Source organism: Archocentrus centrarchus, chromosome 12 (assembly GCF_007364275.1).
Source record: "Archocentrus centrarchus isolate MPI-CPG fArcCen1 chromosome 12, fArcCen1, whole genome shotgun sequence".
Classification (NCBI taxonomy): domain Eukaryota; kingdom Metazoa; phylum Chordata; class Actinopteri; order Cichliformes; family Cichlidae; genus Archocentrus; species Archocentrus centrarchus.
The window spans coordinates 1,362,932-1,381,399 of NC_044357.1; the positions used below are offsets into that span (position 1 = coordinate 1,362,932).

At 40.3% G+C, this 18,468-nt stretch overlaps 1 protein-coding gene across 1 annotated transcript; it reads right to left on the minus strand.

Moving 5' to 3' along the window:
* Window positions 1-627: 627 nt before the first annotated feature.
* brap (BRCA1 associated protein) lies at window positions 628-18,100 on the minus strand. The gene is made up of 13 exons (XM_030743099.1): window positions 17,759-18,100; window positions 17,430-17,591; window positions 15,439-15,637; window positions 14,556-14,745; window positions 14,121-14,234; window positions 13,389-13,537; window positions 12,898-12,973; window positions 12,650-12,788; window positions 10,599-10,708; window positions 10,438-10,527; window positions 9,759-9,862; window positions 8,327-8,466; window positions 628-2,678 (listed from the first exon to the last, which is right to left on the minus strand). The coding sequence occupies exons 1-13, from the start codon at window positions 17,835-17,837 to the stop codon at window positions 2,449-2,451; spliced, it is 1,782 nt and encodes a 593-aa protein (XP_030598959.1). The 5' UTR covers window positions 17,838-18,100; the 3' UTR covers window positions 628-2,448.
* Window positions 18,101-18,468: the final 368 nt, after the last annotated feature.

Here is an 18,468-nt window from a genome sequence, read left to right on the forward strand (position 1 = left end):
TTCCTGATGTTCTTCCTTACGGATTAATCAGTAACTTGAAATGACTGTATGAACCTTATAGTTGCACTGGTGAATGAAACTTTAAAGGCCATTCTTGGGATAGAAATAGAAAATGTTTGCATGTAGTATCATTTGCCTATGACTACAGTTGTTGATACACACTCTTGTTTAGATACAGGGTTGAAATGTCACCAACAGAAAGGCTCTGAGTGGGAGAACTGCACATTGAAAAAAACCTGACTTGGTTTGTAGATGTGTGTCTAATACGTGTGTGTGGGTGTGTGACAATTACGGCATACGTGGTGTGTCTAATAAGAAAATGTAGAAGTGTAAGCTTTTTATCTTTCTGTGTTTTTCCAGCTCTGTACACAGTTTACTTTCAACAGGCTGCTGTTAGTAAACTGTTAATGCAGCAGAAAGCAGAGGGATTAGTCAGATATGACAGCCTCTTCCTTAGGGCAGGTCTGGCAGTCTGCTTACCACTAAGAAAGGTGCACTTTGACATGAAGGCTGCATATGAGACCATTTATTTTTAGCACTGTATATCATTTCAACACCGATCCTACGTCACTTGACCGCAACCTGGTATGCATCAGCTTTCCACCTCATCAGTTCAGCTCAGAACAACAGCTACAAGTTTAGAAAACTTTTTATTTTAAGTGCGAGGACAGTTTTAGTGTTAACAACAAAAACTGAACACTTTCATGGCAAAAACCCCCCAAACATTCAGAACACCATTTTCTTGTGAACTATAATGATGTTTTCAGTAGCATGATTTGCCATATCTTGTTCAATGAAAGCCTCTGGGGTCCAAAAAACCCCCCACCTACAAATCATTTAATCTCTCTGAAAGCACTTGCTCTCGCACATCGGATATAATTTGAGCTGGCTGTTTATTAAAATCCACATGCTTTCTACACCACAATTTTTAATTAAGGCCTCTGGGATCCATCTAAAACTTCATTGTGAACATTCTGCAAGTGAAATATTCATAGTAATTAAAGGAGCGGGGCTGAGTCACTTCATGCTATTCCTCATTTCATCTGGGTTACTATGCCACGGTCAGGATTGTGACAGATGTGCCACAGATGGCTCCAGTGTTTTCAACATCATTATTTTTCTACATATCTTGATGCCTATATGGCATAATTAAATAGATGCTTATCACTTATAAGAGCTTAAGGTTGATGGCATCAAATGACACCAAGTATTTGTAATTCAAACCCTTAAAGACAAATTTTAAATGAAAGAATGGATCGATCACTGTAGCGCAAATAGTGTTAGAATCTGGAAGACGATCATATCTTCCGTATATTAAATACCACAATTATTAACCAGATAACTTCAGTTGTCAACTCTAACTAGTGTGTATATAATTACCAGCACATTTCTTAGAAGGCTGTGGATGGATTGGTTTTATAATTAAAGAGTTTGTTCAGCAGCCAGTTGTAATATTAGAGTTTTAAACAAAAGTGTAAACAACCTTATAGTTCTTAGAGTTAAGAGCAACTGTCTTTGGAATATGGAGGGATTTTAGAAGAAATTCTGAGAAAGATTTTCAGGAACTTAGCTGGAAAATATGGGATGCTGGGATAATATTAGGTTGATGGGAGGTGCCAGTAAATCATGATTTCGACCTTTCAATTAATCTAAGCAACACAATCCTTTGAACTCCTTCTTGGTAACACTGTAAACCACTGTTGTCCGAGTGGTTGGGAATCACTGACGTACATGGGGAAAACATGGCAAAACAGGCTTCCTGCTCCTCACCCAAAAAGCTCTGTGCGCTCTGACTCCTGTACCCCGGGCTTCCCCGAACCATGCACTGCTGAGAAAGGCATTTCTCCTCCACATTCTCCATTTGTCATCCTTAGGAGTGTTTATTTATGTGTAAAACCCCCAAACCCATTTCAACACTGTACTGAAGATCAGACGAAAAAGCAGAGTCTAAAATATTCCAGGAAAAATGAGAAAATGTGGCCACAATTTTCCTCGACACTCCTCAATCGTAAAATGAACATCTTTACATTTTAAAGCAATAAAAAGAGCACGCAGCCTTTGATAAGAAGTACTATAAGATGGCAAAATCTGGGCACATATTTTTGATCAAATAAATATAAAATATGACCAAAATAGATACTCTTAAGTTTTGGAAAGAGCAGAGAACATTTACATCACACTGATGTCTTCAGTGGCTGAGCGATCGTTCCACACACTCCACTTTTCTTGTAGGAGCTACTTTAAGTTAAGCTAGGAAAATGTGCAGGTAAATGTCATCACTATTTCATATTTCTTCAAGAAGTTACATCCTCCTGTCTTTACTTTATGAAGAACTACAATAATGCAAACACATGTGAACAAAAAGACAGGGCTCAATCACAAACATCTGTCCACAGTGAGAGGCAGCGATAAAGTTTCTAGCATATTCCGGTTGTGTTTAGCCCGCGCCTACTTCCTCTTCCTTCCCCGGCCTCTTCTGCCCCTGCCAGAGGAGGGGCCTGCTCCTGCAGAACCCAGAGCGCTGTCAGATGGGCTGGCTGGGATGTTGATCTGTCCCTCTTGGATTTCACTGCGAGCCTCCGGGGGCAGGTGTTCAATCTGCTGCTGGGTCTCCAGATAAAACATCACGTCTCTCAGCTGCTCCTGCAGCTCTGCTATTGTCCCATCTTTATGATCTTCTATAAAAGAAACCAACAAGCAACACTCAGATGCCAAATATATTTCAAAGTAGAGCTAAACTCATTCATTCACTGATATTCATGCACAGAGACAGATGGCACCAAGGCTTCCAGCATTTATTGAGCATCTCTGTAATTCACTGGCAGTGCCAGCTGCAGGAAACCTCTTGTGTTTCCACGGCTCTGTTATTACTATAACGCTGGTGCTGTGGAACAAAGTCTGCTTTTCTGATCTTTGCAAAAATAGGTGAAATAAACAAAAGAGTATATTTATGTATTATAGGTACTGATAAACTAAGAGACTTCTATTAGCCAAAAGCAAGACTTTGCTGTTTACCACTTACTTTGAAAACCCATAATTTAAAAGTAAACTGCAATTTAAAGCTTGTGCACAGCTTTTAATAAAACAACCCCAACGGTTACACTGTGGGCCAGACAGCTGACTATTTATAGCGTAGTATGAAGCTCTATAAAGCTGAGGGGAGCTACAAACTCTAATACTGTTTTAAATTTTCACCATTAAAAATATCGATAGCTACTGTAAAGCTTAACTGCTGAAGGTTGCTGACAGATTTACACCAGGCTGAACTTGTAAATATGATAAAATAATACAAATGCTTTGATGGAATATACTTGAATATGCTACTGATTACATGCAACTCTCAGTCCTGACTGTAATGTGAGCTTCCTAATAAGCATTCAGACATTAGAAATGCTGTACAAACAGCATGGAAGCCTATAGACACTACAGTCATAATAATTATTGTAATTGTAAGGTCTGAAGCTGACAATATAAATAATTTACCCACACATGAGCTGCTGTGAAACAGAAAAGTTTTCTGCTTACTTCCTGTGCTAATCAGCAACATGCAATATGAGGAAACAAGGGGCGTAAACCGATCTCGGAGGGAAATGCTCAGCAACACACAAAAAAAAAAGCAAAACAACAAAAAAAAAAAAAAACCACACACACACACACACACACACACACACACACACACACACAAAAAACTGCTGAAGAAACCCTGTAACAGCTGCAGGCCTGCCTTTCAGCTGCTTTTACTGTAGCAAACTGTAGATTACACATGTATTAGTGTTGGCATATCTGTCAGCAAATTAGTAACAACAAATGTCAGCACAAAAATGCTAGAGACATGTTGGTGGTAATTTAGAGAGAGAAAAGTAGCACTCTATAGGCAAGAGATATGGGCAGCCATCACAAAATGCTTGTGTACGAAGTTATTTTTCTAAATCTAAATCAGCTTTAATTTTAATGGCATAAAAACATAAAAACAAGACATAAAAACTTACATATACAGCATCACCTGTTAAAACTCAAAACTGCTTCAAGTTTTCCAACTCTACCCCCCAAAAAAAGGTTTCAAAGAGCTTTTACTTCCTGGAAGTTTCATTTTCTAACATCTTTCTTGTTGTGGAGGAGGTTTTCCAGGCTTGGTTGGCCCAGGGGTCTCCTGAAGCAGCAGACAGTTACTGGAAGGCCAAAAGCGCTGCGGCTTCAGCAGTTGTCAAAAGAAAAACTTGGGTGTGGGAGGACTTTTGGGAGACCCTGAAGTTCTGGTCAGCAAAGGGAAAGAAGGACTTGGCTGTGGTCACTTTCAGTCATCGAGGACCCATATCTGAGGATCTTACTCAGACGTGATGGGAAGGTGGAACGAGTTGCAGTGTCAGCAGTAATGCATGTGCAGACAGTTGTAGTGAACACAGAGCCAAGCAGAAAGGCAAAGCTTTTGGTTTACCATTCCTCCTACATCCCAACCCTCACCTACGGTCATGAAATCTGGGTAATGTCCCCAAAAAAAATGATGTCGTGAATACAAGCAGCTAAAATGAGTTTCGTCTGCATGGTGGCTGGGCTCAGCCTTAGAGGCAGGGTAAGTAGTTCAGAAATCCAGAGGGTTCTCAGAATAAAGCTGCTGTTCCTGTGTGTCCAAAAAAAACCAGTTGAGGTGGTTCAGGCATCTAGTTAGGATGCCTCCTTGTCACCTGGTTAGGACACCTCCCTTTGGAGGTGTTCTAGGCACGCCCAACTGAGAAGAGACCCTACGGTAGATTCAAAACCCACTAGAGAGATTATATTTCTCACCTGACCTAGGAATGCCTTAGGCTCCCCCAGGAGGAATTGGAAAGTGCAGCTGGGGAGAAGGATGTCTGGAATGCTTAGTGTACTGACCCTGCAACCTGACTTGTGGCGTTTTCGTACAGACAAGTTGGTCAGGTCGCGGTTGTGATATTCCGTGTTCCGTCTTGGACTCTACTAGCAGGTGGATTGCTAAGCTGCTGTTACAAACCACCATTCATAGCATGAGAATTTTACTGGATAAAATTCCATTGTTGATTATCACAAAATATATATGGTAATATATTTAAATGTATTTGAAAAATATGCACACATATATCTCACTCTCGCACTTACACACACAGCTTGCACATGCTACCACTAATACACTGTAATTCTGTGGGATATAAGCTGCAAGCATATTTGCAGATTATATATATGAATATATTTGATTTGCATCAGCATAAACAGCATTCTAATGTAGGCTTTTTTGGTCCTAAGCCAGATGCTTAGTGTTTTCTGTGTATTCGCCTGTGTTGGTGTCTAATAAAAGCAGCTGTCCTAACTGGACACTAAACAAAAGACTGTTGTACATCTACCAAGAAAAGCTCACTGTGTTAACATAATCAGTAGCTGCATTGTTAGAAAACCTGATAGAGCAGTTCAGTCAATAAAATTTACAGGAGTTAAGAAGAGGACATTTTTGAGAGCAGCTCTGAAGAAACTGACTGAGCTTTCAAAATAATCCTCAGAGTACAAAGCAATGGCCAAATCATAACAGGACACACAGTTTGACCGTGTCTGTACATGTCAACCAAATTTGAGCAGCGCGGCTCTGATCATTTCAAGCCGATTCCAACAGGACAGAACATGTAGATCAAAATATCCTAGGGCGAGATGCTGAACCATGAGCTGCCTGAGAAGGATTCATTGGCGTGCGTGCGTGAAACTGGGAGAATGAGGCTTGTAGTAAAAAGCGCTTTGAGCGCTCAGAGTAGCAGTCCATTTATCATATAACATGCAGGCAAAGAGTCAAAACTCTGCCATTTTTCCCTCATGTATTTTTTCTACATTGACATCACATGTTCAGGAGGACATTTGTTTAAATATTCCTCATCCTCACAGTTACGTAATCCAAGAAAAATACCAGTGTGACTAAACTATAGACCAAAAATTTCCATTAGGACCTCTGACCTGATATTTAACTTGCCCTCAGGCAAGCCAGTAATGAAAGCCTTCTTGTGCTGAATGCAGAGCAAATAAGTGCTCTGATAATAATAATAATACACTGTTACAAGGTGTCACTAAATCCCTTCCACTGCAGACTTTATAATAAGTAAAAAGGATTTTATTTGTCTGAAGAGACCGACGCTGATGTGAAGGCAAAGAGACTCTTTACAAACTCGAGTGTTTTACTCTGTCCACCTGCACCGAAAACATTTCTCATTTCTTTGCTTCATGCGGTCCCCGCCTGCTTACAGAATACGACTAAACTCAGCCACAGGCTGAGCAATTTGTTAATGATTTGCAAACACTCCTGTGCAAAGAGGAAGTAGTCTTTCACTACAGCCCCATGAATAAAAATAACCCGTCTAGTTTCAGAGTCAAAAGACATTTTTTCAGCATTTACATATTCTGAGCAAGCAGCAGCCATTCAGTTAAACATTCTCGTTACCCAGTCTTCCTGTTCATCTGGATTCTTTACTTTGACTACATTCATCAATTTGCTTTTGGAGCGACAAGAGATGCAAAGGTGAACTAGGTCAAAATATGCCACCTCAGTCTGACAGTGCTGCACTGTTCACTTTCACCTCAGGCATTTGAAGCACATACACATGAAAACTTAAAACATTTAAATGGAAAAAAATATATATATATTTTGCTAACAAATGTATTACCTGTTCTTTCCAACTAATGAGGAGTAGTGTGCAAAGAATTCAAGTTGCAGTTCATCTTTAACTGGTGCCATTTAAGGCCAATTCTGGGAGAACGTTGAAAAGGTCTAAATGAGACTTTTCTGTTACCTGGTTGAAGTGGTTAAAGTGCTCTGACTGTATCTGTTTGATTCAAGTACACGTGTTATATGAAACCGCTATCTGACTGAGGATCAACAGTGTAAACATCATCAGGAATATCAAAGACCTAATCCCCCCCCCGCCCCGCACATTCATGTGCACATACTGTGCCAAATTGAGCATGCTACACTTCCTTGCTGGTATGTGTTTACTCTGCACACACACAGTATCACAAAGATACAGGCATACACACAGGAGCAACCTGATACTTACCGATGTAAAATCTAAATATTAACAATTAAACAAAAAATCGTGGAAAGATTGCACTTTCAGCACTTAAAGTGTTTTTGGTTTTTCCCTCAGTTGAGGTATCAACAGCCTTAGAACAGAGTTCAGTTTTGCTTGTGCTTTCTTCAACTTCCACCATGAAAAAAAGTGTTTATCCCAGCGAGCTACTGTGTCCAACCCACTCAGTTAATACAGAGCACTACTACTTTTGTGTGAAATATAGTAATCACTTAAAGGTACAGTCAGTAATTTTTTGAGGTTATTTAATAGAAAAAAAGGATACTGTACTCATAAATATACATAGAATAGTGTGTAACACCACATGCATCTTAACTATCATCCTCTTCCTCCTCACCTCAAGCCTCCTGAACTGAAGTCAAAGCCCTAACACACGAAAACGTGCTGAGGTCGACAGTGGATTGACACACTACACAATAGGGTCCAGAGTCACTTTGCTATCTGAGTATACTCACAGATGAACTGAGGTGACTATGGGGTAAAATACTGCAAAAATATTCAATTGACTGTGTATGTTTGTTTTTTTTTTAATTTCCAGATTTATTGCTAAGGGTTGAAATTATTTAAATACATTAAAATATAGTGTGCAAAAATATTTTTATACAAAAACAGTAGTGGAAGAAGAGAATGTGCCGTCCATATCAGAACAATACTTGTGTACATTCCACACAAGGCAACAGCTGAAATTCCAATGAAACTGTTGCTGGGATAGAGACTAAACATCTGGAGGCACTCTTCATAATTTCAGGAGACTTCAATCATGTTTCTCTCTCTGACTGGAATCCCAAAAATCACCTCGTACTGAACGCCTCTAAGACGAAGGAAATGATAGTAGATTTCTGAAGATTAGGCCCCCTCTTACAAACAGGGATGCAAAGAGGCTGGATGAACTATTGAGGAAAGGGGCTCGATAATTGGAGCAAGAATTGACACACTGGGAGAGGTGGTGGCACTAAAGATGTCAGAAGCCATCCTGAACACTTCGGATCACCTGCTTTATAACATCTTTATGGAACAAAAAACCATCAGGAGTGGAAGACTCCTGTCTCTCCATTGTAAAACAGAGAGATGCAGAAAATCGTTTGTACCCACAGCCATCAGGCTTTTCAGTTCTCATACAAATAGCAGATGAGCTCTTTCAGCCATATGAATTTCCCTCCAGGATCAATAAAGTTAGTCTTCTTATTCTTTGGCTCATTAAGAAACCACTTGAAGACACTTCTATCACTTATTGTTCTCTCCTCACGTACCGCTTTCTTTTGCTTTGCGTTCCTCCTCTGCCAGCTGTGCCTGCAGCTGTGCCTGGTTGGCTCTGAGACAGCGGTTCATCTCCTGCTCCTCCTTCAGCTCTTGGCTCAGCTTCACCACTCGACTGTTCAGCTGAGTGCACCTGAAAGTACAAACACAGCAGCACCGTGTGATGTCAGCTTCCCTACAAAAACAGGCTCTGTAGATCATTTGGTCTAAAGTCTGAGTGTCTGATTATGTTAATTATAACTAAAGGTGTTAATTGTAAATTTCTGGCCAAAAATATAAATAAATAAAAACACCAGACAAGTTGTAATGTAAACACAGCATTTAGCAGCAGTGACTTGTTATAACAGTAAAAGTAACGGTGTTATTGATTTAAGCCTGCACCGTGGAAGTAAAACTCCACAAGCCACAACAGTAACTGCTCTTCGAATGAGATATTTAATCCTACTTCCTTGGTAGTTCCAGTGATGATAAAAAAAAAGAGCACAAACACTTCATTCAGAGAGCTGTAACAGGGCAGAGTACCAGGACTTTAGTTCCTCCTATTTCCTAGAAACTATTGGAGTTCTGGGAATTCCCACATGAACCTGTTAAGAGTTCTGGGAAAAATACCTGGGAATTTTTGGGAGCCGGGTGAGTGCTTGTGGATGAGGCATTTTCAGCTGTGAAACTATGCTAATTATCATTATACTCCATTATTCTCCAGGTGTGATTTGCTTAGGAGAGATGGGTAATTTCCCATCATCAATCCTACAGATCCATGAAGGCCTTAGTTTAATAATTCTGATCTGCTGTGGGGATATCACTTTATTTCCTCCACTTCCTAAATGAGTTTTGGAGCTTGAACTTGAGACTGCAGCGCAAACATTAAAATCAGAAAAGTGATTCAAATCTAACTTGATCCATTCTTGGAAAATTCATAATAAATAATAATAATAGAAAAAGACTAAAGTATTTTTCACATGCAGTGGTTAACTTTACATTTTAAAATTCTTTAGTTGGGATTCAAAATTATTGGTAGTTAATTGGTAGTATTATTATTGCTGCAGTTACTGACAAAACATTTTTTTCCCACTGTATATGAATTTTATCAAATTCAATATTTGAATCACACCCACCCGAATGCTTATGTGTCTACATGCTTAGATAAACACTTGCATAAATCCATCTAAGGAAAGGAAAGATGGCCAGAGGGAGGGAAGGAAAGAGAGGAAAGGAAAGGGAGAGAAAAAAAGAGAGAGAATAAAGAAGGGGAAGCAAGAGCGCCACCTAAAATTTATTGTGAAAATTTCCAGAAATAAAGAAAAAGGACTGATTCAGGGAAGACCTTCAACCACACTGACTGACTGAAATAAGAAAGAGTTCAGATACCAACAACTACTGGGACCAATAAGCACACAATATATAAAAGGAAACACGAACACCTACTTTTTGTCTATGCTCTGCTTCTCTTTGGTCATGTCTCCCAGCCGTCGCTCTAAGTTATCACAGCGCTCCAACGTCTCCTTAAATTTCGCTTTCATGTTGTTTATCTGAAATATGTCCAACAAGACAAGAAGTTATGGAAAGACAGCCCGGAAGTTGGGACCAAAGGTCCTGTTCATTGAATTACCACAAGAAGGCAGTGTTGGCCAGGTGAATGAAGGAAAATGGACAGGCACTAATCAGGAGGACTCAGCCAGGTTTGGGGTCCTATTCTACCGCACACGTGCTGCTTAGCTAGGCATTCCACTCAAGACTGATGTCTGTAGCCATCGATGATTGTATTCAGGCCAGCTACTGAGTGGTCTGCTCTCAGCAGTGTTCCTGTGAGTCGATATAAGCCATTACTGATCATGCTACTACTAATAAGCTAAAGTGGCATAGTGCAGTCTAACTTACAAGTGTTTACCTTTGTGTTTGCTAACAATTGTTTATTTGTGATATCGTTTCAGACACAATACGTACATTATGTTAATCAGTAAACTCTGCTTCTATGTCTGTCTCTCTAATCGAAGGCTGACTGTAGGTGAAGTGCTGGCATACAGTTTTCTGTCAGTTACAACCTGATATCAGGCAGTACTTATTCAGCAACTGCAAAAATTGTGTTGCATTTGTCTGGAAGTACCTCTTCAGCTGTCTCCTTCTCCAGATGAACAATCTTATTCTCCCAGTAAATCCTCTGAGACTCGAGCTGACTTGTCAGCAGGTATGAGTACTGCAGACAGGAGAGCTCATTTAGGACACGATGTTGATTTAGCTAACAAAACAACAACAGCAGACGCTCACCTCTAGCTGGAGTGCATCGATTTTCTCTGCTTGGCAGGTGTCTCCCTCACATTCATACTGCACCATCTTCCCGTCAGTCTTACTGGCCACAAGCCGATGTACATAGTTATCTACAATACCAGTGATAGCCTTAGACGGGCATTATATTTTTCACAACACATTCATTACAATAGTCATTCTATACACACTGAATTTGTCAGTGTTATACACACACACACACACACACACACACACACACACACACACACACACACACACACACACACACACACACAATTTCATATATCTCAAAAAGAATCATCCAATTAAAGTAATGGACATAGAAGCTTGTGGTAAATTTGAAAATACACGAATAATTATAAAGTTTTACACACAAAACTTAAAATGTTCAGGAGTGCTCAGTATGTCTCCCTCCAAACCCGCGTGTGTCATTTGTCCACATGATTGTCAAACTCGTCCCAAAGCTTTGTGAGCATATCTGGAGTCACTGCAGCCACTGCTGTTGGTTTGCGGTTTTGTTAAGTCAGTTAAGTCCCCTCTTTCTAACGGTGAACGGCTGTGGAATCAAAGCACTTTGAAATTGGATGAATCTTTTTGATACACCCTGCGTGTGTGTATGTAGTCTTGAGTCACCCCCAGTGTTAATTTCGTTGACGAAATATTTTCGTCATAGGTTAACACTGGTTAACACTGGTCACCCCTCAGTTCTGGTGTTTGCTTTCCAAGAAGCCAGACTTGTAATTTTTGTGGTCTTCAGCAATAGTTCTCTGGGCTTTCTGAAGGTCTTTTTCTTTGAACACTGGTTACTTTGTCACTCTTTTTCTGGCCAGTCCTTGTACCTGACATTTTCAGAAGTAAAGCCTCCAACTGGCAACAACTTCATTTTTCAGCATGACAATGATCCCAAACACACTACCAATGCAGTAAAAGCATAACTGGATAAACACACAGTGGAATACTATCAGTCATGGACTGCCCTCCCCAGAGCACAGACCCTCAAACTGTGTTGAAGAACAAAGGCATGAAATATTGATTTTAAAGCTTGTACAAACTCTGTTTTTGTCTTATATAGTGTATTTCAATGCATGCTGTGGCTCAGGAGGTAAAGCAGGTCATCTAGTAATCAGAAGGTTGGTGGTTCGATTCCTGGCTGCGCCAGTCTTGCGTGTGTGTTTGTGTGTGTGTGTGTAGGTCAGTTTGAATTATTTAGTGGCATTTTAAAACAATTTGCCATAAAAAGCAACAGGAAGAACAATCAGTAATGTGGCAGCCCTCATAATGGAGACTCTGTACAACATAAGAAAAGCAAAATACAGAGTGGACAAAAATGTTTTGGGTTAATTTTTCAGTCTCAAAAGGCATAAAATAATTATAAACTTTTGTATCATTTTAACAGTTTTTAACAGTTTAACAGCCATCTGGTCTCTCTTTCTTAGCTTCACTGCCTCTGTAGTTAATGCAGGTCAGAAATGTCCACTGTCATGACTTCACGAAGGGCAAAAAACGGGTTCTAGCTCCAACTTATTTAGGTATTCTTCTGCCCTCTTGGGGACAAAACTGATTAAAGCAGCAAATTAATCTTACAGTCACTGTCCTTAAAGAGGAACTAATCTGCTCATTTTCAGCTCCATATTTTTATTCTTGGACTCTACTAGAATAGCTTTGCCTGGTTCATCCTTTGTCTTAAACAAGCTGTTTTATCTCCTCTCCCTTTCAACCAGCTTTCTTGTGGTTAGCTCACCCTTGTAAACAGAACCTTTAAAGATATAGCATATGGGTGGAGCTTCGGCGCTCTCAGTGCTCACAGCCAGAGCTATGTGCCTGAAATGACCATATTAGGGCTATCGCCTCTCTATGACAACATATAGCAGAGAAAATGTTTAGCAATTGCAAAGCAGTTTGAAGCCTGAGTGTTTGCCCAGGGTTTCAAATAATGAACTCCTGTACATGTTTAATATGAGCATCAACTGCTGTAACAGTGCAAGTGTGGCACAAAAGAAGAAAAGCAGAATATATACCCTTTAACCAGCAACATGTACAAAATTCAGTACCTCCTGCGTAGTCCCAGACTCGATGGTTGGTGAGCTGCATAGCGTAGGTATGTTGTGTTTCCTCAAAGTGCTTGTAGGCATGCCGGCTAACGTAGCGACCACAACCAATATGCCCGCAGATCAAACATATCCACAGATTCTATGAAGAAATATTCAGTTAGGGGGAAAAAAAAAGTTAAAGGCAAAAACTATGAAGACCAAGTGAAGCTGTCCAATGAGGGACTGAGTCACACAGAGTGATCACTTACCTCCTGCACGCCGCACTCAAAGCATTTGTTCTCTTCAACTGGTTCTGGTGTTTGACAGTATCTACACACAGGACAGCTGAAAACACAGCACCCATTCAGCTTTGTCACAAATGTGCAGCAGTCCTTTGTAAATCAGAAGAATGCGCGGGAAGAGAAGGACAAAAACAACATGTGGCAGGAAGACTAGAGAAATGTCCAGTGGACTGCGAATCAGGTGAATGTGTGTGATTCTGTAATTAGTGAGTATGTGAGCTTTTTTTTTTTTTTGCTGCATTTGAACTACATCACAGAAACTCATACATGACTGACTTAACACTTGCAGATAAAACAGATCTTTTCACATATTCTGTTTAAAGTAGGTCAGAAATAGGCTTCTCTTTAATACTGAGTATTTTAAATGATAAAGAGCAAGGAAAGATTTAGTAACTACCAAAGTGAAACTGATTATGATGCAGTAAATACAGAGGAATCTGGATATGTATTCAACTCACGAGGCATCTTCCCACCGCTGGAGACACTGGCTGTGAAAGCTGTGGTTACACAGAGTGGTGAGGACGCCATTGACAGACTCGTCCATTCTCTCCAGGCACACAGTGCACTTGGGCAGCTCAGTCAGCTCCATCACTGGTAGACTGGCTCCCTGAGGGACGAGGAAGGAAAGGAGATAAGAGACGGGAAATCATGTGCTAAAAAAGTATAGGTTTTTAATCCTAAAACAACACAGGACTGATTGCACTGACTTTTATATTTGTTCTGGCTGTGCATTATGAAAAGTGTTACAATGATTTTTAGAACACAACTGATTAAAAAAAAAAACAGACAGTCTACATAAAAAGAAACAAACTTTTGGAGGCATTATTTTTAAAAGATTTTTGTTTTTGCTAGGCTGTTTTTGTACAATAGATGCTGATGAAAAGCAAAATACATGACTGGTTAGTTCATGTTATTGTGTGACTTTGAGGTTTCTCTGAGGTTAAAAAAAAAAAAAAATCACTATTGTTGTTCATGGTTACTAGGAAAAGAGTGTTCTTAGTGTTTTGTTTCCACAAATCACCAAACTTTGTTGTCAGTTCCTAGAAATGTAATTGTAACATTAAGCTGATGGACATCACTAATTTACTCAGAAAAATATCCTCAAGTCCCACCCACCTGCTGTTCACTGGAGAATCTGTGCCTGCAGACTGAGTAAAAAGCTAAAAAGATAAATAAATGAGTACACTCACTTCTTCAGACTTGATAACCTCCGCTCGCTCCACATAGACCAGCTGGCACACTGCTTCCTCTATAGAGTTGAACTGGCGGCCATTGCACGCTGTGTAAAAACTGTCTGCATCTGCCTAGAAATAAGACAGCAGCAAATAGTAGAGCTAAGTTGTACAGTTATAAAAACATCAGAGTAACCGTGTGTTGTATTTGGAATGATTTTATTAACTCTGACAAATCCATTTTATAAAACCAGGAAGTATAAAACTCCATTAGAGTTGCCAGTAGAGACTGAAACCCTGCACCAAATCAACATCAAGGACCATCTATTATCACTATTGACTGAAATGTTCTTGACTCAAGAACATTTGTTCCAAGCAAAAATAGCCTCATGAGAAAATACAGCAACATCCTTCAAACTTCACTTGCGGAGGAAAAAGTGAAAGAGATGTTACCTGCGTGCAGAATTTAATCAGAACCATGTACTGGTTAGGGGTGGAGTCACGTATGATTTTCATGTGCTCCATGACATCATTAAAAGGAGCCATGAGCTTCATGAGGTCATGGCTGGTCATGGTGGCTGGAACAGTGAGGATGCACACCATAGCGCTGCGCCTGAAATCTTCAGTCAGTGATGTCATTTTGCTGCAATGAGGAGGTAAAAAAAAAAAGAGAGAATTATGACCTGGTGGCTGTAAGCTGCCCCCCAAATGGCATTGTAAACCTAACCTCTTAAATATGTGTGTGAATTTTTGTGATTACTGACATATAAATTCTTGAGTTATGGTCAAAGACAGCAACGTTTGACCAATAAAAATAAATCCTTGAGTCCAAGTTAATGTTTGTAACCAATGCTTTCCAATTGTGGGGATGTATAAAAACACACATCTGACATACTTTGTTTGCAATGTGACACAGTGCATCTATATATGCAAGGACTGCACTTGATGCACATTTGATGACTTTCGGCTATAAAGGCTTAGTAAATTGTACCAGCCCAGGAATGAAAACTGTGGAGTTGCTGCAACTTTTTTCTTAAGTATCCTAGCTGTCCTTTGCCATGAATGCATCACAGAAAGTGCCACATCATCTCTCCACTGTGGCATCTGTAGGGTCTAGATTGGGGACTACTAGGACTACTAGGTCTACACTCTCTTACACAGTGAAATGGCCACATTATATATCATTAATGTGAGCATTGCTGCAGTGTGAGCTGGAGTTCAATGAAGAAAGCATCAGAGTTTGATCAGCTTTATTTTAGCTGACACTGATTCAGTAAAATGTGCCCCATGCCCACCTCATCACATCTGTCATAAACACATGTCAGATGAGACTCACTTGGTCTTGTAGAGGTGCATGATACCATGAATGATCTCCACTGAGGGGTTCCCGCTGAAGAAAGAGATCTGGTCTGGCAGTTGCTTGGAGGGTGAGTCTGGAGCTGCGCCTGTCACAAAGCTGCTGTCCTCTGTGCCTTCCTGACTGCCTACATCAGTCTTTTCATCCTGAAGTTCACTGTCCTGCTCCTCACGGCCGCCTGTGTTTACGAGAGAAATTCAGCAGTTTCAAAGCTGCATACCCAAAGTCATTAACAGGCTGTAGAGAGATTTTATATTTTTTAAATGGGTATGAACAGACAAAACCAAACTCTGGTTAACACATTTATGCTTTCATTCATGCTTATAAGAATAAAGACAAACATCTTGTATGTATGTGTATGTGTGTTTGAAACATTACACAACAAATTAAATCCATCTATTGGAACTGATCGTATCCTGACTGATCTGTTCTTGTGACAAAAGGTTTTCCTCATTACTCTAATTTGTGCCTCCTTGTCTCCTCCCTGTGACAGGAAAATCAATCTCAATGCAGCAGCCTGAAGGATGTCTTAATTCTTAAAATGCATCTGGAGGACAGAGAAGAGTGAAAGCTTGCCTGATGATCCTTTGAAGAACTGTTTTTTAACCTCCATGCATGAAAGAGGCCCAGCACACAGCTGGTATATACACACCATGGTGAGAGGAGGACTCTACTAACAACTACACAGTCCCTTTGTTTTCATAAGTCTTTCAGTTATTTTAGATGGACTACTGCATGATCACATCTTCACTATTTGTGCATATGGGAAAAAACAAAGCATTACTAGATCTTTGTCACATTTTGCCATGTTAAATATGCCTAAATATATCAGTTCTCATGGATACTTCTCATCTGACATCTGAGAGCATAAGCCGACTGTGACAAAAATAATTTTGCTGTGCCACCTTCCCAGCTCACATCTCTAGGGGAGACAGACTATGATGTGAGTAGAGGAAGAGAAGAGAGGAACTGAGGATCTACAAAATGAGAAATGAGAGGAGGAGAAAGAGGATGAATCTCTATAATCTATATAAATTGCACATTTTATTTATGGACCCCTAAGGAGCCCAAAGCCTGCCTCTGCATATATCTTCACCAGCCATTGTTCAACTACTCATTAATGCCATCTCACACAGGCTCAAAAATGTTGCCTGGTCTGATGAGTCTCATTTTCCTCTGCAGCATTTGGATGGTACCGTCAGGGTTTGGTGTAAATGACATTAAAGTATGGATCGATTCCTGCCTTGCATCAATGGTCCAGGCTGTTGGTGGTGGAATAATGGTGTGGGGGATATTTTCTTGGCACACTTTAGGCTCCTTAATATCAGCTGGGCATCATTTAAACACCACAACCTACTAGTATTGTTGCTAATCATGTCCATCCCTTTATGATCCTAATGTACCCCTTTTCTGATCGCTGCTTCCAGCAGGGTAACGTGCTATGTCACAAATCTCAGGTCATCTCAAACATGAGAGTTAGGGCACCGTACACTGACCTCCACAGCCACCAGATCTCAATCCAATGGAGCATGTTTGAGATGTGGTGAAATGGGAAGTTTGCATCATGGATGTGCAGCTGCCAAATCCACAGCATGATGCTATCATGTCCATATGGACCAAAAGCTCTGAGGAATATTTCCAGCACCTTGTTGAATCTGTGCCACAAAAAGTTAAGGCAGTTCTGAAGGCAAAAGGGGGTCCAACCCAGCAATAACATGGGTTACACTTTGAGTTACATTTGCCTTGCTTTTTTAAAAGTTCATTTACTAACTGTATGACCTTTTACATTAATAGTCATTAAGGATGCTGAAATTTCTTTATGGCAATTAGGTTCTGTGCAAAAAGCAGTCTTTGATCCCAATACAACTTTCCCCAAAAGACAATGAAGTCTTGCTCCTGAAGCTGACCTATTATGTGTCTCCTACTTTCTGTCACTAAAAGGTCCAATTTAATAACAGACATATTCTTACTTGGGCTGGACTCAAAGGTCTCTATCACCATGTCCCCCATGGCTCTGCTGCCGATGTGCTGGTGCAGTACAGCTGTTCTTTCCAGGTCGGTTTTTCCACTCAGAGTGTGTTTGGCTAAACCCAGAGCTTTCTCCTGCAGCTCCTCCTCTGACATGCCTTCAACTGCGCAGCAGAGGAACAGAGTCAGGCCAGAGCTCTAATGAACAAACTACACATACACTTGGATATTCTCACTTAAATGAAGTTAGTTTGTGAAAACAGTAAAACGGCTGATTGCTGCTTTCACTCCCACTATTGGTTAGCTTGAAAATTAAGCGAATATAACTCACCAGCGCAGTACTGGAAACCTTGCGGAAAAGGTGACTGGTCGGCTAACTCCAATCGAATAACGACCAGTGACACACTCATGTGTTATAACGGAGGCTGCCACTTTCACAGAGAACAAAACAAGCCGCTGACAGCTGAGCTAAACCAGCTAGCACGTTCGGCTAGCTGGATGACTGGCAAGATATTTATCTCGTGTCTAAATACAGCGAGCAGTTACACAATTTGCATTTTAATCACACTTTTTTTTCCCCCCCACGCATAAACAGAAAAATCACATTTGTTTTTAATGCTAGTACAAGCTAGCTAGCTAGCTGTCTCAGTCTACTTCTCCTCTTCCTCCTTCTTCTTCGGCTGCTAGTGTTTCTTTTCTTCTTCTTTAATAAATCAGGCAGAGAACGCTACAACGGTGTATTACTGCCCTCTGCTGTTTGTTATTCAAGTCCCTTTTTTTATATCCTTTTAATCATTTTATTACAGTCCAATAAAGCGAAGAAATGCTATAATTTCTTTTATTTTCATTTTTTTATGATAGTCCAGCTATAAAGGCTGGGCAAAGTATCAAAACAGCTTCTTTACACTTACAGAATAAGTGTTTCCCAGTCAGTCATCCAACTGTTAAACTTCTAGTTGCAGACAACATTGTGCTCTATGGTGAGAGTAGGAAGCAGGTGGAAGAGAGCCTGGAGAGGTGGCGAAAAGAGGAATGAAAGTC

Excerpts from the sequence above, each read along its gene's own strand:
- brap (XM_030743099.1), bottom strand. The coding sequence starts at position 17,837 with ATGAGTGTGTCACTGGTCGTTATTCGATTGGAGTTAGCCGACCAGTCA. Across the intron at positions 17,592-17,758 it reads AGGTTTCCAGTACTGCGCTG|TTGAAGGCATGTCAGAGGAG; the intron begins GTGAGTTATATT and ends TCTGCTGCGCAG. Across the intron at positions 14,235-14,555 it reads TGATTAAATTCTGCACGCAG|GCAGATGCAGACAGTTTTTA; the intron begins GTAACATCTCTT and ends TCTTATTTCTAG.